This window comes from Macaca mulatta, chromosome 6 (assembly GCF_049350105.2).
Source record: "Macaca mulatta isolate MMU2019108-1 chromosome 6, T2T-MMU8v2.0, whole genome shotgun sequence".
NCBI lineage: Eukaryota > Metazoa > Chordata > Mammalia > Primates > Cercopithecidae > Macaca > Macaca mulatta.
Genome location: NC_133411.1, coordinates 60,542,899 through 60,569,134, shown reverse-complemented (window position 1 = coordinate 60,569,134; position 26,236 = coordinate 60,542,899). Strand labels below are relative to the sequence as shown.

Here is a 26,236-nt window from a genome sequence, read left to right as displayed (position 1 = left end):
TCTAGTCAATGTTTACACTAGGACTTGATGAAAAATTCCAGACATAAAACTTCTGGTACGTAGACTTGAACTCAGAAGGACCTCCTATCTCTGAATGAATTGTACAACTAAAACCTACTGGGATTTTTTTTCCTTAACAAAAATTCATCCTTCAACAATTATTTGAGTTTTATTACTGAGACTATTAAGGCATAGTAAAACTGGTTATCTGGAAGTCATTCTACGTATGACAGCTAAAGACTTTTTTAAGTACAACTACTTTTGGATGAAAATCATTTTGAAAGACATTACATGTATTTAACTTCTTTAACAGAATACACTGAATGTAATTTGATCTTTTCCTCAATGTGAACACCAGATACTGGTATTGTACTCAGTAACATCCTCAAGCCCCAACGAAAAACTCTATAATACCCTAAGCTTTTTTCCTTTTGACAGCGTTTCAGGATCCACTCCCACTATCAGCTGTCACTTTTGACTGCTATCAATTCTGTTAACTTGGTCACTTGTGGTCATCTCCTGCTGCTATCTAATTTCAAGATTAAAGGCAGGGAAAACTGTCTTAATTCATCCTTGCATACCCAGGGGTAGCATAGTGCTAGTTACTTAAGGTGCATCATTAAGAAAACAAGGTTGTTGAAATAGTGCATGACTTAATTGTAGGTTTAAAATTAAACAAACAAAAAAAGCTTGCTGAAACTAGGTGTGAAATAACAATAAATGGATGCTGGGTAATGCCTGAGGGGATTGCTTTAATACACAGATTTGCCACATTTTCTCTGCTTTTTCTAATTTTCCACTATGATCCAGATAGATTACAGGACCATAAGAATTGAGTTCCTGATTTTTCATGAGAGATGACAAAATAATAAAAACATAAAAAACACATAAACTTTAGCTGATTATATAAAATTTAGTGTCATCAAATAATTTATTTTTATTTTTAGATACGTGTTTGCCTACTCCAAACTGAAAGCTGAGAAGAACTGGCATTCTTAGTTTTTTTAGGGTGATAGCTGAGGGAGCACCACATCACACCCACTAGCTATGTTACTTTGGATAAATTATTTAACTTTCTTTAATTTCAACTTTTTGCATCAGAAAATAGTAAAGACAAAACCATTCTAACAGGGTTCTTGAAAGACTAATGCATTTTAAAGCACTTACCATAATACCTGACACTTAATAAGCACACAGTTACTTTTGTTATAACAGGTTGTCCATTCCTGGAGTGGGGACAGTAGTACCAACCCTGGACAAAGCCAGGCAATATGACTGTCAAAACATTTTGCTCTTGTATTTGCTACTTGGCAAATACTGCTCTTGCCTCAGTATCAGGTGTTTTGAAAACACATGTGGCACCCAAATAGAAATAAGCTTTAAATTCCTTAAATCTCTGACATAGAAAAAAGGCATTTCCATTGAACTAACATTCTAAAGAATGGGGTTTTAATGTAGGCAATTTTAGGAAATAAAGGAAATTTAAAAGAAGACTGATATCCAAGTCTTCACAATTTATCATAAATGTTATCATCCTTAACAAACAAAATCTGAAAATTTAAGACCTTCCCATATCAATGCCAATTATTATAGAGTTAAAATATTCATTGTAAAAAGCAAACACTGCAGCCTCAAATTTGTATGCAACTATACTACTACACACAAAGGTGTTTGTCCTTACAGAAACTCATTCATTTCTCAATTTAAATTAAAACATTCATAATATTCCAATCAATCAGTGTTATTTATCTCAACACAATATAAAAACATGTTACCAAAAATAGAGATCTACTGCAAAATAGTTATTTTACAGATTATTCTTAGAAATTTAGAAATAATATTGTAACATGTGGATGAGAATATAGATGGTGATACATATCACACACTTTCTAAAAAAGTCTAATTCTTACTATATAAAGAAAAACAATGAATGAGACTTTATCATCTCCACTGAAAAGGTATTTCCATTAACAAATACCTTCTCGTAATGTTTCTGAATGGTATTTTCAACCTAAATAAATATCTCTTTACTGAACTTGGACAATTTTTTTTTATTTCTAAGTAAAGTTTACTACTTGATGACCATATTTAGTAACTTCTGATTGTTCTCCTTGTTAAATCCAAAACTACTATTATAGATTTTATTTTCTAACATCTTCATTAGCTGCATTTTTGAATTCTAAATCTTCTCCCAAAAAGGCATAATTGATTCACAAAAATATTATAATTGCATCCTAGCTCCTTTATATATCATGTTGTTGGCTTTGTAGTAACACTTTTACACTAAATTTCTAAATCAATTCAATTCATGAGAGATACATATAATACATTAGGAAAATCTTGAAGAACACTTTTCTAAAACACTAAATCTCTTAGAGTATATAAACTGAATCACACCACAAAGTTTAAATATGCTGACATCAATTGTAAGAAAATTATTTTACTGAGCATTTTACCAACTTTACTGGAATTAATAGTTCTTTTTTAAGTTGCTCGTCAGCTCTTCCCTTTAGTTGCACTCACTGCTGGAGAATTCATTTACTTAACGTGATATACCAGCAAAATTGTGCTCTGGTCAAAATCAATTTTTGAAACAAATTAGTTTCAAATCATTAAGAAAGATGTAAATCAAACTGCAAAATTGATGCCACAGTTCATACTCTTGTGGTTCTTCAGGGAATAAAAAGGGAAGTGAAGCAAATGTCTGGTGAGACAAATCAGAGATACCACGTTCAGATGGGGAGCACAAGGCTACGGGGTCCACTAGCAGTAACTGGTTGGCCTGAATGAGATACAGCTTGCTAATTCCTGCACTATGGGAATCCTGACAAATATTTTTAGTAAATTTAACCACCATCATATAAAACATTTTTTTTTTAAATTACCATTTTTAAAGTTACAGTTTGTCTCATCATCTCTCCCACCACTCAAGAAATCTGAGATTGACCTTTGGATTCTACTTTTTTCCATAACTCTAAACAATAATCTGCAGTCATGTCCTTTTGATCCCATCTCTTAATATTGCCTATTGACTTCTGTTCATTCCTATTGCAAGGAACATTATCGCTGCCCTTGATAAGGCCATTGTCATTTTTCTCTCGTATCTTCCTAATATGCATTTGTTTAACCAGTCTTCCCGCCTCCAGTCTTGCCTCCTCCAATCCATCCTTGATGCTGCCGAAGAGTGATATTTGTGAAATGCAGTTTAGCATGCTGCTTAAATTTTGTAATTGTTTCTCCTAATGGTCAGACCCAAACTCCTCCTTGTGGCACTGAGGTTCTTAGGTGATTAGCACACTTCCCCTCCCCATATTCCCACTTAATTTCTCCATATTTCTTCTTCCCATTTTAGGTAAACTTAGTGGTCCTTGCTCTATAAAGTTCCTCCTAAAAGTGACCCCTTTCGGCACTGTGTCCTTTTAGACACTTTGTACAAGTTACTTATACTTTTAACAGTGATTTGCTTACATGTTTGTCTTCCCCACATCTAGCCCAGTGACTGTTTCAAAAAAGGCACTAAAAAATGGATAAAAGTAAATATATTACTCTTAATGAGTAGTGTAATATAAATATAGATATTACTATATTATATAACTAATATTATATTAGTAATACTAATATTACTAGTATATAAGTAATACTAATATTAGTATATATTAGTAATACTATATAATTTACTATATTACTATATAAATTATATAATATAGTAAATTATATATATAGTAAATTATATAATACTATATAATTTACTATATTACTAATATATACTAATATATAAATATAAATATAAATATTACTCTTAATGAGTAGTGTAATATAGACACCCCATATGTCTATATTGTCTCTATATGTATATAAAGCTCTTGCTCTAAGAAAAAGGGTTCATCTCACCTCAAGCCCTTAGAATCACTTTAGAAACTCTTCAACTTCTAATTCATCATATTCTGACACTAAACACAAATAGCAGTCTTAACTCGCTTGGAAAACCGTATGATTTAAATGTACTATAACCCTTTCCCAAATAAGAGCTGCTATTATGGGGGATTAATGTACAGACCATTTCATATGTATACCTGGTTGGTTAGGAACACAGATAATTTCAGTTCCAGAATATATGAATTCCAGAATTAGTAACTTCTGTTAAAGATAAATGGCAGTTAAGAGAATTAGGGAAACTGAAAAAGGAAACTAAAGTTAGAGACAGAAACTAAGTAAAGATAAAGAAAAATGAGCTTTACAGAGCTACTCTAGTGGCATCTGGTAAGAGAAAGATCCAATCTAAGAGGGTAATCAAAGTGAAATCCAAGATCAACAATCTTGTCATTTTAACAAGGCATTTAACATATAAATGGGGGACCAGGAGTAGCTAAGTGTCATTTGATATGTATCGTATCTATAGCAAAATGAAATAATGTGCAAGCTTCTCATTTACTGAGTTTAGTGGGCATAGCAAATCTTTGTTTGTAAGCACGATAGGAAATAGAAATTTACAGTACATTAGAGAAGGTACATTGGAGTTATGGAGTTTTTATCACATATCCAATACTTAATGAGTAGCAGTTGGAATTAGACTACTGTATATGCTTTCCAGAGACCATTATGTCTTCTAGAAAAGTCAAAAATAATTATTTGAATTTTTAATTTGCTATCATTTTGTCATTTTCACCTATGATCTAGTAAGAATTGTATTCTTGATAACAGAAGTGTAATTTCTTAAAAATCAGTTAAATTTCATTTAATTCATAGACATAAAAACAGAAATTTTTAGAGGTTTTATAGTTGAGTATGGCCAGTTAACTCCTTTGAAAGACCTTAATACTCCAATCTTTTTCCTGACTGGGGACCCCTGCCAGATATTTACCAGCATAGGAAAAATAACCTATTGCCTTTATCAGATTTTATTATGCACAGGAATCATCCAGAGATGTTGGTACAGGTAGTGTCTGTCTCACTAGGTCTACAAAAGATCCCTGAATTCTAGTTTCTAACAAGCTCTTGGGGATGCTGCTGTCTATGGACCATACTTTTGAATAGAAAGGCCTGAATCAGTGGCTCTCAGCCTTGATGCCTATTGGAATCATCTGGGTGGCTTTAAAAAAAAAAACATTTCTAGGAATAAAACATTACTTAATTAGTCTGGGCTACAACCTGGACACTGAGGGTTTTAAGAGCTCTCAAGTTGAGGTGAACAGGTAGCTAAATTTGAGAACCTATGGCCTCACATGTATTGGTTATATTTATTAGGCCTCATTTCAGTACTGCATAGGTTATGAGAGTAAAAATGTCCAAAAATCTCCAAATCCTTACTGAAAATATAATTATCAATCAGGTTCCAACTTTAAGAATCTCAGTGGTTTCATTTCTATATTCTTATTAAATTATTTAGTAACATATTTAAACAGTAGTTTAAAGATAAATACTCATGGAATTATAATGAAATGACAATCTCAATTATTTTTAAATTAGGAGGTAGATTTATAAAAATATAAATATGTGAGTTTTAAAGTATAGAGAAATGTCAGTTCCCTATAAGAAATAAAAAGGTTCAGACTAGTTAAGAAGCTTACAAAAAATCCCGAAGTCTTTCACACCAGGAAGAAGGCCCACAGACACAGGAAAGAGAGGCAAAAGTTTACTTAGTATCACTACTTGAAATAGGCGTTGCTGATCCAGCAGTTAAAAACTGAATCATGACTATTAGATCATTACTAATTATTTTGCTAAATTGAGGTTTGAAAAGGTCAAGAAGCAATTCCATCACTGAAGCTCCTTCCTTAACTTTTAGAAATGTGCACCAAAAATACTTAATAAAAATAATATTTTAAACTCGGAGGTATTTGCACAATTCCATAATTACAGTAAATTGTACTGGAGTTTAATGATTCAATGATAGTAAAGAGTACTGGAGTTTAAGTAAACTGCCACGTACTAGTCATGTGACTTAAACTTTGGAACAGGCTTCTTCACAACTAAAATATTCCAATAAAAATGTGCAAACCCAAATTAATGCCACATACAAATATAAAACAGAATAAAGTACAACTCTGACAAGGAAAAAATAAATAAATAATATGGCATGTTTTGGTGCAAAGAGCTAAAGTCCTGACTGGGAATGACTTCCAGCTTTGCCACTAATTAGCCACATAACAAGCAAATCACATACTTCAATCTCATTTTAAAAATAAAGATGCCTCAAGATTATTTTGACAATCCCTAGCAGATCAAAGCTCTAAAAATCTAAAAATAACTGATTAAGTTACCCTCTAAATCAAATATGACTAATGCTAACAACAACAAAACAAAACCAAGAATTTCCTTTTAACATGATTGGTTCAACAAGCCTTTGAAGAAAAATATTTAAAACTTGTCTTCAAGTCTACTAATTGTACGGCAATCATTTAAAATAGTAAAACTATTTAAATCTAAAAAATATGTAGTGTGTGGAGGTGGGGAGAAAAGGGATCATTAAATGCAATGCAAGAACACCATGCAGAATTAAAATAAAGAAATAATGCAAACTGAGGATAAGTTAGCAAAAGCTTTTTCTAAGGAAAACTGTTTCAAAGCATGCAGTGTGAAATTTTACAATTTACCCCAAACAACATACTATATAGGCATCGTTATTAAATACACACATTTTCTGTTTCCAAGTACTACAGATAACTCGTAATTCCTATAAAAATTACCCAATTTAATAAAGATGGTAGTACGTGGAGATTATTTCCTTTTAGTTTATTGTTTAAATACATGTTCTGGCAATCACAAAATATCTAGTGTAGCCAAATACATAAGAAATCCCTGTATGAATAAAAAAGTGCCATTCTTGCAGCTTTCTGTCACAAGGAAGCTGAGAAATGTACTGTTAACAGTTTAGGAGACACAAGATTGTCTCAGTTTTAAGTTTCAATCATTAATCCTCTTCAGAACTGGAATCATCCTCTTGGTCAGAGAGTTCGGGAACAGGGAAGCGGAGAATGGCAGCTACCCCTGTCAACTGGCTGAGCTGTTCCCCAGAAACGTGAAGACTAGAGAATATCCTAACGGTGCCTGCATTCTCTTTCACACTGTCCACCAGCCTCACATACCGGCTCCGTGTGGCTACATCCTGATGCCTGAAGAGCTCATCGCTGATGAGCAATGTGTCAATTGCCATGGCTTCATTGGCCTTCTCCACCTGCTTGAGTCCATAGAAAGCTCGATCCGGTTCATGTTGTAACATTTTATAGAAGTCATCCAAGGCTTTGACTTCCCCAGCAGCTTTAGTGTCTGAAAGGCGGCTAGCTACAGTAGGGTCACAAAGGGCCTCTTTCAGGGAGTACTTGTGTCCGGAGGAGGCATGTACCTAGAATCACAATTATAAAAGTTAGGCAAAAGAATCTCTCAGAACACCCATTGATCAGCCCACAAAGGCTTAAAGCCAAAAGCGCTAATAAGGCTTCATATGTTTCAGCAAAGTTGACTCCACAAATTTGCTAGATATCTAACATTCTCTTTTTTTTAATTTCATTATCTCATGAAAATTCCAGGTAAGTAAAGCCTTTCTCCTCTTATTTTTCCCAGTTCTAAAACTTTAGGAGTAGTTTATACCAATCCCTCTGCCCATTCTTAACTATCCCTGGGTAAGATTGTTTTACCTGAAGAAATTTGGACCGGTTTTCCAGGAGCAGTTTGTTGTCGGTCTTCACTGCTTGTTGAAACATGTAGTCGCAGAACTGCTCCCTCACAAATCCTGGGCTGGCCACCAGGATGCACTTTACAACATCAAAGTGTATGTGGCGCTGGATAGCCTGGACCACCTGTTCATAGAACCGCTCCAAGGCCCGGTCATGCTGAGAGCAATTGCCTTTCCTTTTCCTAGGGATGTTCACCTCCACCTTGGCCCGAGTCAGGGTCATGCTGGGAGTGACTAAGCAGATATGGGCGAGGCCTTCCTGCATGACCACAGCTGCCACATCAGCGCTCCAGGCTGGGTCACAGGCCTGCTCGATGCGCTCCAGAACCACACTATCCCACTGTTTCTTGGCTAGGGTGAACTGGCGGTTGGGCTCCAGCTCGATAGTGTGGTAAGCCCCCATCTTGACATACTCATTCTCTTGGATGTTGGTCCCCTTAACCCGCAGCTGGCAGGCTTGAGAGTCGAAGTCGATGGCCTCCACGCAGAGAGTGAGGGTAGTGCGGACCCGATTGCTGCCCACGCTGCCCGTGGAGGACTCGGTCTGTACCTTGCGGATGGTGGAGGCGCGCAGGCTGTCGCCCACTTGCACGAGGTTGTAAGTGTGCCACATGTCCTCAGGCTCCTCGGGGACCAGGGTCACCTGGCCTGCATTATCCTTCTCGATGTTCTTCCTCACGAGCTTCATGACCAAGGAAGGGGCTCACTGACAGAACTACAGGAACCAAGGAGGTCCTCACCTCCGCCCCGGAGAGGGGATGGGAACGCAGGCCGGGAAGGGGGCGGGGCCCGGTTTCTATGGGCACTTGCCTGGTGGGAAGGAAATACTCTTGCTTCGACTCTTGCAGCCTAGGGGAGCACTTCCTCTATCCTTTCCTCGCTCAGTCTGCGGGCTCGCTGCGCCTAACAGGCACGGGAAACACAGCAGCGAAAATCGTCCACTCCGCGGTTCCCGCTGGCAGCCCGAGGCAGCGGGCTGACGTAATGAAGGCGCATGCGCAGCCCGCGTCCCGCGACCCGACGCACGTCCACGTCCCGAAGGGGGAGGCGGGGCCGCAGTCCGCGCACGCGCAGGCGCACTAAGCTGTGAGGCGCTCGGGACGAATGAACTCCCTAAAGAAGGTGCAGAGTGGCGGCGAGTCCTTTAGTTTAATGCCAAACTTGAACTTCCTAAGTTTTCTCTTCCATCCCTGTCTGTGAAGAATCCGGGGAGTGTGTGAGTGCAAATATTAGTTTTACCTGGCTGCGGTTGCCACTCTGAAACGCTTCCTTCTGGGTAAATTAAATTTCAAAACTTAGCAGTAAAAGTAGCTCTCAGAAGTGCAGATTTGGCCCCAAAGGCCCAAACTATTGTCGTTTTTGCACTTGCCTTATCCGCACTCGGACGCTACAAGCCTGTTGGAGCTGGTATTTAGACGCAGTTTCTGAGAACTACTGATCACGTTCTGTCTGGGCTCCCAGCAACATGTCCAGCTGTTTTCTGCGCCTAGTTACCGTGTCTGCACGATCTCATTAACCCAGATGTTAAAGCGCTGGTCCCAAGAGAGAAGAAACTATGTGAGGAATTTACCCCTGGGTGGACCTCTCAGTTGCTTGACCTGATGTCCTGAGAAACCTAGGCTCCAAAGTTGGCAGCCTCAGCTTTCCGCAGTCCAGTAGCCTGTGAAATGTTTAGGGTGGGGGTTGGGTCGCAATAGCTTAGGGCCAGATCTTCACTGCCACAGCTAAGCTAAAAGTCAAGGCTATGGGAAGTGGGGGAAAACAATTAACTATGACTGACCCTGATTGAATAGCTACATAATTTAAATACAATCCTTAAGTTACTTATCATTCTTTATTAGGAAGTGGAAATGGAGAAGTGGGATTGCCTCTTTAAAAGACCGATGAATAGAAAAAATAAACAAAAAAATCCAAAAGTTTCTTGAGAGCTTAGATGGAGTGCAGCGCAGAAGAGTCCTGCACACATAGCTTCTCACTGTCTTTTCTGTTTTACTCTGTGTGGATTGGAAAGGGGAACTAATCAGCCTGAACAGATGAAACAGGGATGAAAGGAAGGAATCTGAGTTTGGCATAGGCTTGTGAAAGGAAAATAAATCTCGGATCCCCAAACTCATTAAGCCAAAGGGAAAAGTTAAGCTGGGAACTGGGTCACACAAAACTGCCTTGCCTCTTGGTTTTTAAATGAGATGGCTACCAGATGAAAAGCTACACACGTCGCTCATATTTTGCCCACAAGGAAATTCTCAGTGAGCGCCAAAATCTTTACCCTAAAGTGTTTATATTAAAATTTACCGTGGGAATGTAAATGGATAGCTTCTGTTTTCAGCCTCTGCCCACCTGACACAAATGCATATCTGATTGTTCTCCTGCCCCATTTATCTATGTTACCTTATGTAAAAATGCAGATTCAGACTCACTATGCCAGATGGGGGCATGAATGATTATTTTCCCCCTGCCAGCTTCTCACATGAAAACTATTTCTCAGTATCCCACCCTTTCCCCTTTAAATTTGGAGCCCTCAAAATTATCTTCCCAGAAAGGCATAGCCGGCGCGCATCCTTAATTTTGGCAAATAAACGTCCTAAAATGATTGAGACTTGTCTCAACATTTTTCTCAACTGACAGGCTTCACAATTTAAATTTAAGTGTCAATTATCTTCCTAAGAGATTATCAGGGGACGGAAAGGTCCCCTCCAAGGGGAAAGTCCAAGTAAGAACCACTACTTATTAATATTTGTGGCCTCTTTTCTCTTTGTTTTTCGTTCTCTATGTCTCCCCTTACTTCCTCCTTCCTTCCCACCTTCCAATCATACTGAGTACCCTCAAGAAGTTCCTAATTCACATTGCCTTCTTCCAATTCCAAGAGAACCCAGCAACTTTTCACTAAGCAAAGAACTGATCACACTGAAGCGTGAAGGTGATTTGCCTATCCGAAGGACACTGTATTTTTTTAAGAAAGTATCTTGTTAACTTAAAATTCCTACCTAATTGGTAGGGCGGAAGTGTGCTTGGGTATGTATGTGTGAGAGTGAGAGAGAGAGAGAAGAAATAATTTTGAACTGGGGCTTTGAAGTGCTCCTCGATCATCTTTGTAAGTACAATTCGTCTTTCCCATAGTCTGCCAAAGATTAAAAGCCACAGAATCACAGTGGTAAGCACACAGTAGGATCTTAACAAAAGGTTTTTATTGAAGAGCTATCACTTACTGAATGTTTATCAAGTTCTTTCCTATGCTCTAATTCTCCCTTGTAAGGTAAATATTCGTTATCCTAATTTTATAGAAGAAAATCAACAATGGGGAAGTTAAGAAATGTTTTCAAGATCACATGACTAGCATTGAAATTCAGGCCTGCTTAACTCTATACCCTCTCTTTCCACTACCACCATCCTATATTATGAATGTTTGTAATCATCTTTGTCACTGCAAATTATGTGCTGTTATCCACTGTCACTTCCCCTCAACTGTCACCTTTACCAGTTAAACAAAAACTCACAGCTTGGGAACCAACCTAGAGGATTTGAAAGGCACTAGTCCCTTTCCTGCTCTTTTATCACCTCTTAAAATTATTATACTTTTGTCTTCTACATAGTTTTTTTTTTTTTTCCTTCTGTCCAGCCTAGGTGATCATTACACTCTTAGAGAAAGATCTAATATTCTACTTTAGGAAAAAAAAAAAAAATATATATATATATATATATATATCTACATTAGAAACCTGTGAAAAACCCTTATTGACTCTTAAATCCATGGTTTAAAAAGTTTTATTTTAAGTTATGAGACAAACCACTTCAGGCCATTTTAAAAAATATCAATGCGCTTCCATAATTGAGCATACTATAAAAATCTTTCATAGAATTACTGTTTTATGTGAAACATCTGCAATAGTTGGGAACTTTTTTTTCTTTTTTTTTTTTTTGTAATTTAAACCTGTAGTTGACTATTAGACGTTTTCACCCAGATTTTGTGTTGTGGATTAGTATTTCTAGACCAATCATTATATTTTTATTTTGATTCATTTTGGATTCTCATTCCCTATGAATTAACGTCTACAATCCCTCTCTACAATCCCAAATTGCACTGGCCTTACAAATTTACTTCCCGCTTTTCCCCTCAGGGCATCCTATATTCCACCTTGAAAGTAACCTTTGTTTCCTACATATGCTAGGAACTTTCTCATTTGCTACCTTAACACATACTAACTTCTGTATTTAAAATGTCACTTCTTTTCATCCCTGCTTCCATTAATGCTGCCTATCTTTAAAGTCCAGCTTAAATGTTGTCTCAAACGTGAAACTGTAATCTTGAAACCATGTTAATTTAAACACATATCTTTTTTGTTGAACTCTGGAAGGATTCATCTTTATACTCTTTTGTCTTCTGAAAGGTCCTTTGCGCATAGTATACACTCATGTATTAATGATAAGCTAGGTGAGTCAAATGTAAAGTATGGCAGCTATTTTAACATTATTGCAGACATTTCCAGACATTTCTTAAGGCATTTATATTCTTATTGACTGTATTTCACTTAATAATGGTAGTTTAGAAACTGCTGTAGTTATATATTTATTTTCATTTTTTTTCCAAATAAGCAAAATATTGAGAAAACTACCAGTGCTTTTAGCTCTATTGCTTTAAATACTAATTTTATACTTATTTATTGGCTGTTTAAAATAGAAATCTTTATATCAGTGACTTTGTATCAGTATAAATCTTTACATCAGTACCTTTAATTATACCTATTTTTCCTACAATTTATATTAATCTCTTCATAAGGGGAAAAAAAAGTAATGTTACTTCTAAAAGTTTTTGATTTGTTGCTCTTGAGACACTTCCAGTGTCTCAAAAAGAGAACTGGGCTAGAAGTCAAGCATCCTGGATTGTAGTTCTTACTCTTCAATTGTTTTTACTGTAACTTTTGGCAGTACTCAGTCTCTTTGGAACCCAATTTATTTTACTGAAGAATTGAGGGAATTGAATTCAATTGTTAAACTTGTAACTAAAAATTATGCTGCAGTAATATTTTTTAAATGTTTAAACAGCACCTATAATCTCATCCTAACATATTTGTTTTCAATTTTGCATGCTATCTTTCAAATCTGATTTTTCTAAGACCCATTTCGGTGGTGGAAGACTGATTCGAAGTTTCATACTTGTGGACCAAGAATTGGCAGACGTCAAATATGGTCTTTCCTGGATGGATTCTACCAACTTGAAATAAGTCCCAGACCACAATAAAGCTAATTATTTTCATTCTAAATTATAAATAAGATTATTTGTCCTGCTCTCTCATTTGACCATCCTTATGAGGTTCTAGGGATATTATGATACTTGATATTAATAAATTATAGAGCTCTAAAAATGCCTGACTTGAAGCTAGAAAACTGGATCAGACAAAACAAGGGACAAGGGCTCATTTTAACATGATCATGATTATTCAGCCTTGGAAAAATAACTGATTTGGTAGAGTTGACTGATGGATAATCTTTGGGGTACATTAATTTATGTTATCACCCCCCTTTCAGGGAAACCATAGGTCAGCTCTACTGAATGAAATGGTTCATGGACCTCATTGGTGAGTTGAATTACTATCTTTCCTATTATAATAATATGAAATAAATGTTTTATCTGATACGAAAGGGAATTATGGGCTCCTGAAAGATGGAAATTTTGTTTTAATACCCTCTGCTTAGCATGTGACCCTTAAACAGGGCTGTATAAATTGTCTTGTTTTCATCTTGTATTTTATTTTGGAAGGCTTACTTTCCTGCAACACAAACCTAATCCTTTTGTTACTCCATATAAAGCACCTTGGGAATCTCTCCCACCATTGCTTCTTTCCATGTCTACTACCTCTTCCACCAGTAAAGGCAGAGACTTACTACGTTTTATCTGTCTTTATGCTCCTGGAACACAGCATAGCAAGTGGCACATACTCATATTTTTAGTATGCAAAAATTAATGGTTATTAATTTGTCTTTAATTCAGAGTTTTTAACTTGCCTATAACTGACATTCTAAAATTAGGGAATCACATTCTGTTTTATAATGTTACTAAAAATTTTAAAAGAAGGTTACTCTTAAGGTAAGTTTATATATAAGCCTATTTCAATATTTGAGATAGCCATGCTTAGGTAAGAAAATGGTAATTTAAAATACATCTTCCCCAGGAAAAGTTCTTAAAATGTTTTAAAATAATACATAATGGCAATTAGTTTTATTATACATGGTTTGGAAAGTGAACTTTACAAAATAAGAAGCCAGAGCTCCAATTATGAATATCTAGTGATAAACGCAATTGTTTATTTAGAGAGAATGTGCAAACCTCAGATTGTGCGAAGGTTCCCATGTGACCTCTACCAACAAAGCTAAGTGGATGACTGGGAGGATTAGTTAGCTAATATAGACAAAAAGGTAAAAAGTAAAAGAGAAAGTGTTTTTTGGGTTTTTTTTGTTTGTTTGTTTTAAGGAACTTGTTCTCACTTACTATGTAAATTTCTCATGATGGAAAATGCTTACTTGCAGTTGTCACAAAATAATACAAAGCCTCCTACCAAATAAAGAAAATCCTATCAACAAAAGTATGTGTGTGTGTGTATGTGTGTGTGTGTATTTCTATTTGCATGTATTCTTACACAGCATAAGATCATTTCACCAAAAATATTATAGGTAAAATGTATAACACAGGTATTTTTAAGGACTGGCCAGTAGCCATGTATTTCTAGACTTCAGTATTTGGTAAAATAAAAGTCAAATTAATAAAATAATTTTGAAAGTACATTTAATTTATAATAAGGATATATGATTTATAACAAAATATATAAACCATCTTAACTATTGATGTTTTAAATTGATTTAGGTGCTATATTTAAATGTAAGAATTTGCATTTATTTTAGGAGATCTCATATGATTCATACAAAAAGAGTATGTGTATATCCACTCCTTTGCATATTTGAATTACAATGATTTTTCAGTTCAGATCTCTTACTTGTTTTGTTAATAGGGATCTCCTGTTTGGATAAAACTGAATTTTTTTAACACGTAAAGTGAATTCTTAACAACAACCAGCATGTGCGTTTTAATTTCCTTTTAATATTTAGTTGACTTTTTTATCTTCCTTTTAAATCATAGGAAAGTTTTGATGAAAATTAGTCTCCTTCCTATATACACAGCCCTGGAGCCTACCACCAACATGACAAAAGGTTAAGAGTTTGCCAAAGCTAGAGTCATTAATCCTGTGCAACTGGAACATTATTTGATCACTTTATTGTCACCTTTCTCCTGAAGCTCTCTTCCAAAGATAGAGCATTTGGAGGAAGCTCTGTTTTGGGGATCTGGTGATGCTGTTGCTGCCAGAGGAGCAATTATCCCCTAAATCAGATACAAACTTGGCACTTGAAGAGAACTTAGAGGAACAATGTCATATCTTTGTATCTAGATGGGGTTCACATATTAGCCTCTTCGAAATCTTATGACACAATGTTTAAGTGTCCAAAGAAGTAGAAAATTACCATGTAGCTATACTGTGTATTATTGATCATAATTTTCAGATGCACTTTTTTCCCAATTTCAACATCTCTGAAACTAGGAAGTATCTAACAATCTAGCAATTATAATTGGATTGGGAGTGGCTTGTCTTTCTTAATGGTACATAAAATATGGTGCATCTTTCAATTGGTGGTGTCTTCCATTCCATTATTTATAAATTTGGGTATACAGAAATATTTCAGGTGGAGGTATAATAAAATCAGATGAAGGTATATAATAAAGGGATAATCTGATCCCTTAAGTATTTTACGAGTTTGTCAATAGTCAATTCTTTTGTGATTCATTCAATTAAAAAGTGTCTATTATTTCTGGGTGCTGTGGTTAAAGATCCTACCCTCACAGAGCATACAGCAAGCTGGAAATCAGACAATTAGATAGTTAATTATAATACCATGGCGCGTTATATAATGGAAGCAAAGGTGCTGGGATACACATGTCCTAAGGTAGGGTTCAATCTACTTCAGGGTCTTTTGGAAATGATGTTTATTCAGGGATTGAGATCAGTAGCAGTGGGAGTAACTACTTATGCAAAGTCCCCAAGGAGACTTTAGAGTAGCTGGAAGAATGAAGGAGCTGAAAGAAGCTCAATAATCTTGAAGATAGAAATATATGCAGTCATTTGCATCTCTTGATACTCTACTGTACTTGCTTTGAGGGCGAGTACAATTCTCCAGTCACAGACTGCTCTGAATAGGCAATCTATTCTGACTTTAGCACTGTGGCAACAGTTTCAAAATATCTTTCATCTCAGTTTCTTAACATGAATTTGAGTACACTATTTTGTATTTCATTCAACAGAAGAGTAGTATAGGTAAAGAATAGCATTTTAGCCCCCAACTTTTCTAAATATATTTTAAACATGAGCTACTTTATTCTACTAAGATATGTCAAGAGATGGGGAAATTCAGCAAGTTCTAAATCTAGTGGAAAGTTTATTGGGTTGGAAGTGGAGGAACACATTAGAGGAGCATCCATCTACTAAAGTCAGAACATCAGTGATAAGCTGTAGCCCAAGAGCTCGTGCTTCAAAATAGCTGGATAAGTGTTATGACAGGAGGGAAGAGAAATAGGTAAATTAGTGTAGCATATATATGTGTCTCATGGTTACTCTCGTTGCCTGTTTACTAAACAAACAAAAATCCCATGAATTCATTGCTGCCTTTACAAACATCACAATGAGTAAGACAATTTTCACCATCTTCAGCAATTCCTGACAGTACATTGTCTGCCACTGGGAGTCATTCTTTGTTTTGAATAGGTGGCTGACTTCCTCCCCATATTCAGCCATCTCCCGTCTCCTCACTGGATTTCATTTTGAATAGGAACTCTTGCCTGTGAAAAAAGTCACAAAAGCCGGGCGCGGTGGCTCAAGCCTGTAATCCCAGCACTTTGGGAGGCCGAGACGGGCGGATCACAAGGTCAGGAGATCGAGACCATCCTGGCTAACCCGGTGAAACCCCGTCTCTACTAAAAAATACAAAAAACTAGCCGGGCGAGGTGGCGGGCGCCTGTAGTCCCAGCTACTCCGGAGGCTGAGGCAGGAGAATGCCGTGAACCTGGGAGGCGGAGCTTGCAGTGAGCTGAAATCCGGCCACTGCACTCCAGCCTGGGTGACAGAGCGAGACTCCGTCTCAAAAAAAAAAAAAAAAAAAAAAAAGTCACAAAAGAAGACCCTTGCTTCTAGGCCAACCAAAATGTTTCTAGGGAAGACAGACATATAACTTAATTAGAGGTAATTCTATATTTATATTCTTAATAACAAGAGATAGTAGTCTTATTTGAGTTACACTTAATGCTGTACACCTAAAAATCATGGAAATAAAAGATTGATGTATCATTAATTAGGTCTTTAAGTCTTTTAGACAATTATGTTTGGAATTCACATTTAGAGGAGTGAGCAAGAGAGAATGAACTTATCTTTAGGCAGCCTATATAGCATATTATTTTAGAGCATTTAATTTGAGGTCAGAGATAGGAATTGAGTAGATTTATCATTAGTTCTTCAACTTTGGAAAGGTGAAATTAACTTCTTAGTACTGTATTTTGATTTCTTCATCTCTAAAATATGGATAATAGTTATAACGTTTTACTTTTTTTCTTTTCCTTTTTTCAAGGCTAATCAACTGAAGCAGAAGGAGTGAAAAAAGAACAAAGAAATCTGTGACTGGTTGTGATCAATTAGTAAACTTACTTTTTTAGATTAAAATGAAATAATACATGCAAAGCCCTTGCACAGTGCCTTGCACATAACACATTTCGGGGTTAAGTTGTGCTAGTTATTCCGTTATTGATTGTCTTGCCCTTTGTCCTCTGGAAGGTTGGATCTTGCCATTTGGGTATGGCCAATGGGAAGGCTGAGCAAGACATCAGAGGGTGGGAGGAAAGGAGGTATATTTATTTTCCTTACTCCTTCTCTGCTAGGCTTCAATTTTGTCACTAGCTGCATTCCTTTTTATGACCACAACTCCAGTCTAATGGCCACCCTCCCATAGCTAGAGTTCATAACAGACTAACACTGCCACCTCCTCAGGCCTAGGAATGGTCATGGTTTTTCTTCTCACTGTTGCTTCAGGTTCTTTTTTCCCACCGTTGCTTGCGCTAGATGTTCCACCCTCTTTTCTTGTTCCTTTAAGGCCTCTCTAAACTGTCACTTTATGAAACTGTCTTCAGTTAAATTCTTTATATGTGGCATTAGTTTATGCTGAGACTTTGATGTACATAAAACAACAATACTTTGTTTGGACATCAGGAAGGACATCTTTTTGATGAATCATTTTAGTAAATGTTGTAAGGAGCTAATATGAGACATTCTAAATCAAATGGGAAGTTTATTGAGATGCTGGTGGTTTGTTGTTCTGATGATGTAAATCCAGCTTTGAAGGCTGTAGAGTTTGTTTAGATGGCAGATGGTTGTAGGAAGGAAAGGTGGAGTTCTTTTCTTGATGCATAAAACAAGATCATATCTTCAGTGGCAAAGTGAACATGAGGATTATGGAGAAAGTAAATAAAGGTGATTGGCTATAATGGACACTTTATGCTTAAGGGTTGTAGTAGGCAGAATAATGGTCTCCCAAAGATATCCATGACCTAATGCCTGGAACTTGTGAATATGTTATCTTAGATGGTAAAAGGGACTTGGAAGATGTAATTAAATTAAAGATCTTGAGATGATGAGATTATTCTGTTAGGCGCATTGTAATTACAAAGGATCCTTAGGAAGGTAGTAGGGTCAGAGTCAGAGAAAGAGATATGATGATAAAGCAGAATCACAGGGGAAGAGCTGAAGATTCTACCCTGCTGGGTTGAAGATGGAGAAAGGGGCCACAGGCCAAGAATGCAGGTGGTGGCCAGAGGCTGATGAAAACAGAGAAACTGACTTTCCCCTAGAACCTCCAGAAGAAATGCAGCCCTAGTGACATCTTGATTCTAGCCCAGTGAGATTTCTGACCTACAGAATTGTACAATAGTAAATTTATGTTGTTTTAAGGTGGTGATCTGTGGCAAGTTGTTACAACAGCAATAAGAAACTGACATAGGAGATAGAGAAAGCGTGTTGGATTAGGGCAGTCAGTTGAGAATTTTGGATATTATCTTAAAGCCAACAAAGAACCACCAAAGATTTTTTACTAAAAACAGATATAATGAAAATGATGTATTAGGAGGGTAGACTAGAAGTTGGGTTCAGACTGAAGACAGAAAGATAAGCTCTACAGTGGTGTGCATGGATAAGTACGGTGATTAGTACCCAGGTTACAAATGGACTCTGTTAATTGATAAGAAGTTTCCAAATCTGAAAGAGATTGCTAAAGAAGAGCCTACAGAATATAATGACTGATGGGGAATCAGCAAAGGAAAGCAGTCCAATTTCAGATGCCTCATGTGTTGTGAAATGGGCATAAAACACACAAGGGTTCTAAATATTTTAAGTCTCTTCCTGGATTCACCAATGTATATTTCACCAACATATATATGAAATTGTAACTTGCTAAACTTCTCTGTTACATCAAGTTTCACTCTTGTCTTTTTAGAGGATATGCAAACCTCATTTCATCATTTCTACTCTAGAGACTGCTTATTTGGTAGAATGAAATAGGTACAACTCAAATAGTTAGTAAACTACTGTATTCAGATTTTGCACAAAAACAACAAAATACAATCTAAAAACAATTCAGTTGGAGAAGACTCATAGGTTAAGTATGTGTAAAGAGTAGTGGCAGTAGCTGGTAAGTTAAACTACTCACTGGCTATAATGCTGTTCAGCAGTTACCACTGTTTGGATTATTGGACATTTCCTGAGTAGTGGGAAATGTTTGGATGAAAAGCCAGTAGCTCATTATTAACTCTCTTTACATCACCTCCCTTCTGGAAAAAGCTTTGCTTGCTGATAATCAACTTCTAAATGATCTTCATAAAAGTTAACAATGCTTGGACATCTAAGGCAGGTCTAAACTGGCTGGCTCTACCTTGTTTTTAATGGTAAAAATGCTAAATTAACTAGTACTAATAACCATGCCAGCAGTAAAAACACGGAACAATTGAATATCAATGATATGTTAAAGCCAGCTGTTAATTATCCCATTAAAAAGATGATTTTCTTTCACACAGAGATTCTATCGATACTTTCCCCCCACCTCCTTCCATTTTTCACCATTTCAACTTCCCACCATCCCAATCAGTAACTGGTAAAAAAGATCTGACCATGAGTTAATTATTGGGAAAATCTTAGAAAATACTATATTTCAACCTTTTCCTAAATTGGATACAACTTTGCATTTCCACTATGTTTTTAAGTCCCCTCCTTAAAAATACACATTTATGTACAAATAACAATAGTATATTTTGCATCTTAAAAGTAGACTGCACTGTGATATTGACAGAGAAAATGTTCACCATTCCTTTCTACGTTTCAAAATATCCCTCCTCTTGGATGCTGACATAGAAACATCATTTTGGAACAAGTGGCAGTTTTGCCTTGCATCCCTGTTTTTTCTTGTTCTGCATGGGAAAAAAGTCTGAATAGTAGACAGCAAGAAAATTCAATAATGTCCACTCTGGTACAACCCGAGGGTAGGAATTTTGCGTATGTATCAGGCGCCCTATAAGCATCACCCTCTCATCCCATGCCATAAAAAAGGGTGGAGGGGAGGAAATATTCAGCGAAGTCCTAAAATACAATGTGTATTGTAAAAACAACTTTAATTTTAAAAGTCAATTCTACTTTGTAAGTTTTCAGTGCTGCTTCACTCCTACTCCTAGGGTGAAGGACTTTGGAGAGACACCAAGACTAATTCACATCAAAACCAGAACGCGAAACTCCTGCCTGCTCCGTAGCCTGATCTGAGTACCTGGAGTGCCCGAAAGTGGAAGGGCACTCTCTCCTATCTGGCCCATGGCTCTGAGGACCTCCCTCCCTGCTCCAAGCCCCAAGCCCGCGAATCGGAGATGCTCAGAGAAAAGCGAGTTGCTCACCAGTGAGGAGCCAGCAGCAGGCGACAGCGACCCCTGGGCGGGCGCGGGGCCGAGGGGCCATGGCCGGAGCGGCCTCAGCGCCAGGGGGCCGCGCTGGTTCGCAGGACAGGACCTGGCAGGACCGGGCGCGGGAGCTGCGCGCTCTGGCTGGGCCACTCAGCTCGCTGCCGCGGTTCCCAGTCCTCTGCCCCAGTGGCAGCGGCGTCCAGGAGCGGGAGAGGAGTGATTTCCTGTGTTTTCGTCGAATGCCTCTAAGTGCGCTCCACGCTTTTCACATCCCAGACGGATTGCCACATCGCCCGCCCCTGCGCGCTCTTGATCTCTGAAATCTCACTGGCAGCTTCCCAGGCTCTGTCCGAGACATGGACAAATAAAGCCAGCTTAGCGGGTCCGTGTTTAGGCTAAAGTCCACGGGCTGTAGAAGCAAACCTTAAAGGGACATCTGCCTTTCATTGAGAGGGTGATCTCGTTCTCCGGGCCAAATCCCCTAAGGTGGTAGGAAGGCGGGTAAGGGCTGGACTTCGGGAGGGTGTCGCCAGCCAAGTGGCTCCGCCTTCACACCCCTGACTTCTCCCGGTCCGGGTAGCGAAGGAGCTTTGGCAGTACCTGGGCGCCCTTAACGGGAGGCAGCTTTCCGAGGTCCATTACGCAGAGGGATTAGGCCGTCTGTGAAAATGAGAGGATCTGGAATCCCCCCTTCCATCTCCTGCGGACACTTGAACTTCACCGTGAAGTCGTTTTGCACGAAAGGGGGCGTCCCTACCACCCCGACAGGCTCCACTGAGGGCTTTGCTTTCGCTTATTGGGAGCCGGGGTGTGGGGAGGCTTTGCTTAGTTTATGGTAATTCGTGGTTAAACGGTGGTTGCAGATAAGCTTTTCTTTGAGATAACTATGATAAAGGAAGAAAAGGAGAAGCAAGACCAAGGAAAAACAGAAAGAGGGAGAGAGAGAAGAGAAGAGAGGAAGAAAAGCAGCCTCTTTTGAAATGGAATGTGTGTGGGCTATTTTGTTTAAGTGAATTAGGATGTTTGTACACTGGTAATTGAATCTAATAAAGAACTCGGGGCACTGCTTTATTTTTTTCTTGCTTGAAACTTTTACGAGTAAAAATTCGTTAAGAGTCCAGACCCGCTTAGGAAGTAGCAATGCTTCCCTTTCCTGGTGAGTTGAACAACCTGGCTGAGTCAAAAGCCATATTCGTGCTAACTTCAACCAATGCTTGCTATTTTCAAAATAGCTGTGTCTTAGCGGTTTGGAGAGTTTCAAAGAACAGAAAAGATGAGTGGATTTGTGTTTAGAGGAATCTGAGGGGAACAGTTCAATTCAATTCACTTCAACTCAACAACTAATTGAGCATCTCTATCTAACAGAACTAGGGCTAGGCAGGACAAGAGTGCCACCCAAAGGAGGGTTCGTTGAGCAGAACACAACACAGGTAGCACAGAACAGGTAACACGAGGGACAGGAAGGAAGAAACCCACAGGGATCACTGGATACACTGCCAGTTAGAGGATCGCAGCAACTAAAAGCTGGAGAAGACAAAAGCTGAAGAAGTTTAAGGAGGGTCAAAAATGGGGTGGGCAGACCCAAGGAAGTTGAAGGCCATCAGATCTCAGTATGTTGACCCATTAGTCAAGAAATTCCTTTTCTATTATGTATCTGAACTGATTCACTATTTAGTGAATACATTAAAAATCCTGTTCTCAGATGTTTTTAGTTTTTATAGTGTCATTTCTCAGTTCTTTCTTCAAATGTACACAAACGAGTCTCTAGAAAAATTGCATTGTGTTGGGTCACAGTCCAATCCTATTGGACTTTACTTGAGTTCCTTTGTTTGTGTTCAATGCTCTCATATCCTGCCAAGGAATTCATTTCCTGTGTACATCTCATTTCCTTGTCCATAGTATCAGTTATGTCTTATGCCTCTCAGTGTGACTGTCTTTGCTTTGAACAGTAACCAATAGATATTGATTAATGCATAGACATTTAAAAATCATAAGTACTTTCCCAGTGATACTTCTCTAAATTGCTTAGTTTTCAAAAATATGTTATAGTGTGTCTATATATACACAAATATATGTGTGTGTATGTATGTGTATATACAAATGTACAGCATATACATACATATGCAAATACATATATGACATTTTAGCAACTTGCAATATATTTCATTAGAAAAAAACAAAGAGAAATTGTAAACTATCTTACTGAAATAAAGTAGGGTTAACATATAATATGTTCGAGGTTACAATCACTGGGAAATTTACCTTTCTTCTGGTGGCTAATACATAATTTCAATTTTGATATTTTTATTTCCTTTAGGACTTACAAATTATTGGTGATAACCGTCACTAACAGTGATATTGTTACAATTAATTTTCACATGTTACAAATTTTATGTGTACATATTTAGATATTTATGAATCTTTTTTATGTCTAGTCAATACAAATGTGGAGACTGAGAGATAACTATTGTTGGAGAATTAGTGTTAGAATCAATGCTTATTTTCTGAACTTCAATAAACCCAAATACAAATAAATGTCAAGCCAGTTATTTTCTTAACCAATTTTATTCTGACAGAAAGACATGTCATTGAGTAAAGATTTAGAGAAGACAAAAACTTGCCCAGAGGCACAAACTAGTTATTGATATGAGATACTTGATGACAAATGTTTCAGCTCTAGACTTTATACTACATACTTTTCTATTTTAAGTGAGACTTGATCAGATCTCTTTTAGGATTTGGAAGCATGAGTAGGAGCATGAACCTTATTGTGAACTGCATACACTTCTTATGAGAATCTAATGCCTGATGATCTGTCACTGTCTCCCATCATCCCCAGATGAAACTGTCTAGTTGCAGGAAAACAGGCTCAGGGCTCCCACTGATTCTATATTATGGTGAGTTGAATAATTACTTCATTATATATTATAATGTAACTATAATAGGAATAAAGTGCAAAATGAATGTAATGTGTTTGAATCATCTTGAAACCGTTCCCCTCATCCCTGGTCTGTGGAAAAAAATGCCTTCCATGAAACCGGTATCTGTGCCAAAAAGGTTGGGGATGGCTGTGCTGAAAGATTAGAGACTGAACAGATTAAGAATTTGGAAAGTGGGTGTCTATTAAATGAGGCAAGAGTAATTGATATTATTAACTAATAATCTCAAAAAGAAAAATATATACTTAAAACCAAAGTATTCTTCTTGGAGTTAATCTAATATACTGAGTAAAGTAATTAGAGTAAGTAAGGTTCTGGAGTTCCACTGCTTGGCCTCAAGTCCTGGCAATATAGTAGCCACTATATTGTAGTCCTACTACAATATAGTAGCTGTGTGACTTGGGAAATGTCATCAAGTTTATCTAGGCCTCAGTTTTCTCAAATGTAAAGTGGGAATGAAAATCCTGTACTACCTCTGGTCTGAGGATTGCTGTGGGGATTAAATGAACTGAGCCTCTAAGCATTTAGCACAATGCCTGGATTAAAGTAAGTGCTCAGTTAGTATGAATCATTCTTCTCCGTAAATAGAAGAATTGGTATTAGACAGACCATGGAAACGGCAGGCTCTGTGTGTGGTAGACCCTGTAGGAAGTGGTGAAATTTGACGGCCATCACAAGAGGACACTTTAATGTCTGCCTAAAAATATCTCCATCAATACCTATTATTGTTTCTGGAATCCTCACTTTAAAAATATTTACCTTGGATTAGGGAATTATCTTGAAGATATTTCTATAAAATGGGCATGCATGAAGACATCAGAACCCATTGTAACATTCACATGAATTTGCTTTTCAAATTGGCTGGCCATCAGAGGTTTTTTTTTTTTTTTTTTTTTTTTTACAAGAGAAGAACATTCCACTAAGGTTGGGAATAGAAGAGGGTCTAGAACTCCGTGTCTAATGTATGCCAGTGTTCTCTAGCAGTAAGATTATGGGTTCTCAAAGCCACAGGATGAGTAAGGTACTCCCACCTGGGTAGTAGAGGTGGTGCTGATTTTACTCAAAAGTAAATAATTTAAAAATTGTTTGCTAAAATAACAGATTTTTATAAGAAAGATTTTTAAATCATGTTTTCTTTTTAAAAGTCAAATATGACATTTTAAATGCATTTTAAGGTAGCATCAAAGTGTGGTTTTACTCCAACCCCATCCCCTCCGCTCTCAGGTGTTAGGGGTAGGTGGAAGTATATAGAACTGTTTCCGTTTTTACAAAGATTTTATGAAGATTTGAATTTTTAAGTTTTACTGTGTAAGCACTTAGGGGAATATACAGTGGGGCTAACTCACAAAGCTAACTCATATGGACAACTTAGTCTAGTTAAATAATTTTTAATTTTCTGGCATATATTGGCTCCAGGGCTGTGTTCTGCAGAGGCAAAAATGGATAGAACAGTCGTTATTCCACTGCAAACCTGCTATTCATTAATTTCTTTCACTTGTAACTAGAAGCAGAATATAAGTAGTTTTGTCCTCAATTCTAACATTGGCATATTTCATTTTAAGCCTATTAAATTAAGCAGTCTAGTGAAATTATCCTAATAGTTGTTGTTGATATACCTTGAGAACTTATAACTGCTTCCTCTCTGACCAAAATAAAGTCACAGTGTTATGGAACTTAAACTTCACCATGAGCCAACCATTTGTTTTTTGTTATTACGTAATATTCCTGTGTGTTTTTTCACTTAAAATATAAAATAGGTGTTTCTCCCTCCCTACTTCCTGAACAAGCCTGTGCCAGAAACCTTGTCCAAAGACATTTGGGCAACTGGTATTTAAGAAAAAAAACAAAAACTTGACTTCAGAATCCTGGTGAGGAACAGTTCTCAGCACTATAGGAAACTTCTTTGGACTTACTGGCAGACTTCAACATGAGTGACACACCAGGGCTGCAGCAGGGAAGGGTGGACCAGGGTGGTGCCCTGGCAGGAATGTTCAATTCGTGGCATTCTATGACTCAGAATAACAACCACTGATGAGCAGTAACATTTTAGCTGCGTTGCTGGGCCCCTTAATTTGAAATACGACTTAATTATATTTTAAGCTGTTATGCAATTCTAGGATCGTTTGGACAAGTTGATTTAATTATTTTCTTTTAACTAATTTGTAAAAAGTTAAATAAAGTAAGTGGGCTCTAAAATCCCAGAATTACAACAAAAAATGATTAATTCGTATTTCAAAGCAAGACTGGCGTTTCTTGTGGTAGGACTGGGTCAGTAAACACATGTGTGGGGAAATACCCTTTGTCTTTAATACAAAATAAATGCATCAAGGGAAGGAAGTCTGTTATTTGGCTCTGAAATAATAATACTTACATAGCTTATTTTACAACAATGTGCCCATTTTTCATCTTCTCTCCTAGATCATGATCTATACAATGATAGTCAATTGCTAATGTTTGTTCTCTGCAGCATCTGTGCTCATGTAATGCACTGAAACACTTACGAAGTTACTTCTATTCAGGAGGAAGTCTCTTAGATACTGGGGAATCAGAGATGTTGAAGTACTAGGCCTTAACCTCAAGAATATTCACAGGCTACGTAGAGAC

General features: G+C 37.3%; 2 protein-coding genes and 1 long non-coding RNA gene across 3 annotated transcripts in view; 1 reads left to right on the top strand and 2 right to left on the bottom strand.

Annotated features, from left to right (window-relative positions):
- The window catches only part of ITGA1 (integrin subunit alpha 1), a 172,007-nt gene extending 150,516 nt beyond the window's left edge, over positions 1 to 21,491 (bottom strand). Inside the window, exon 1 of the mRNA XM_001094788.5 lies at positions 20,688 to 21,491. Coding sequence (XP_001094788.2) covers positions 20,688 to 20,748 — 61 coding nt within the window. The 5' untranslated portion in view covers positions 20,749 to 21,491. The remainder of the gene's footprint in view (positions 1 to 20,687) is intronic.
- On the bottom strand, positions 6,718 to 8,428 carry PELO (pelota mRNA surveillance and ribosome rescue factor). Its single transcript, NM_001190867.1, is given in 2 exon segments — positions 6,718 to 7,342; positions 7,635 to 8,428. Coding segments are annotated over 2 exon segments (1,158 nt in total). The 5' UTR covers positions 8,361 to 8,428; the 3' UTR covers positions 6,718 to 6,910.
- On the top strand, positions 8,762 to 17,375 carry LOC114678785 (uncharacterized). Its single transcript, XR_003730308.2, has 3 exons — positions 8,762 to 8,888; positions 13,196 to 13,245; positions 17,333 to 17,375. It is a non-coding gene; the product is annotated as an uncharacterized LOC114678785 (long non-coding RNA).
- Positions 21,492 to 26,236: the final 4,745 nt, after the last annotated feature.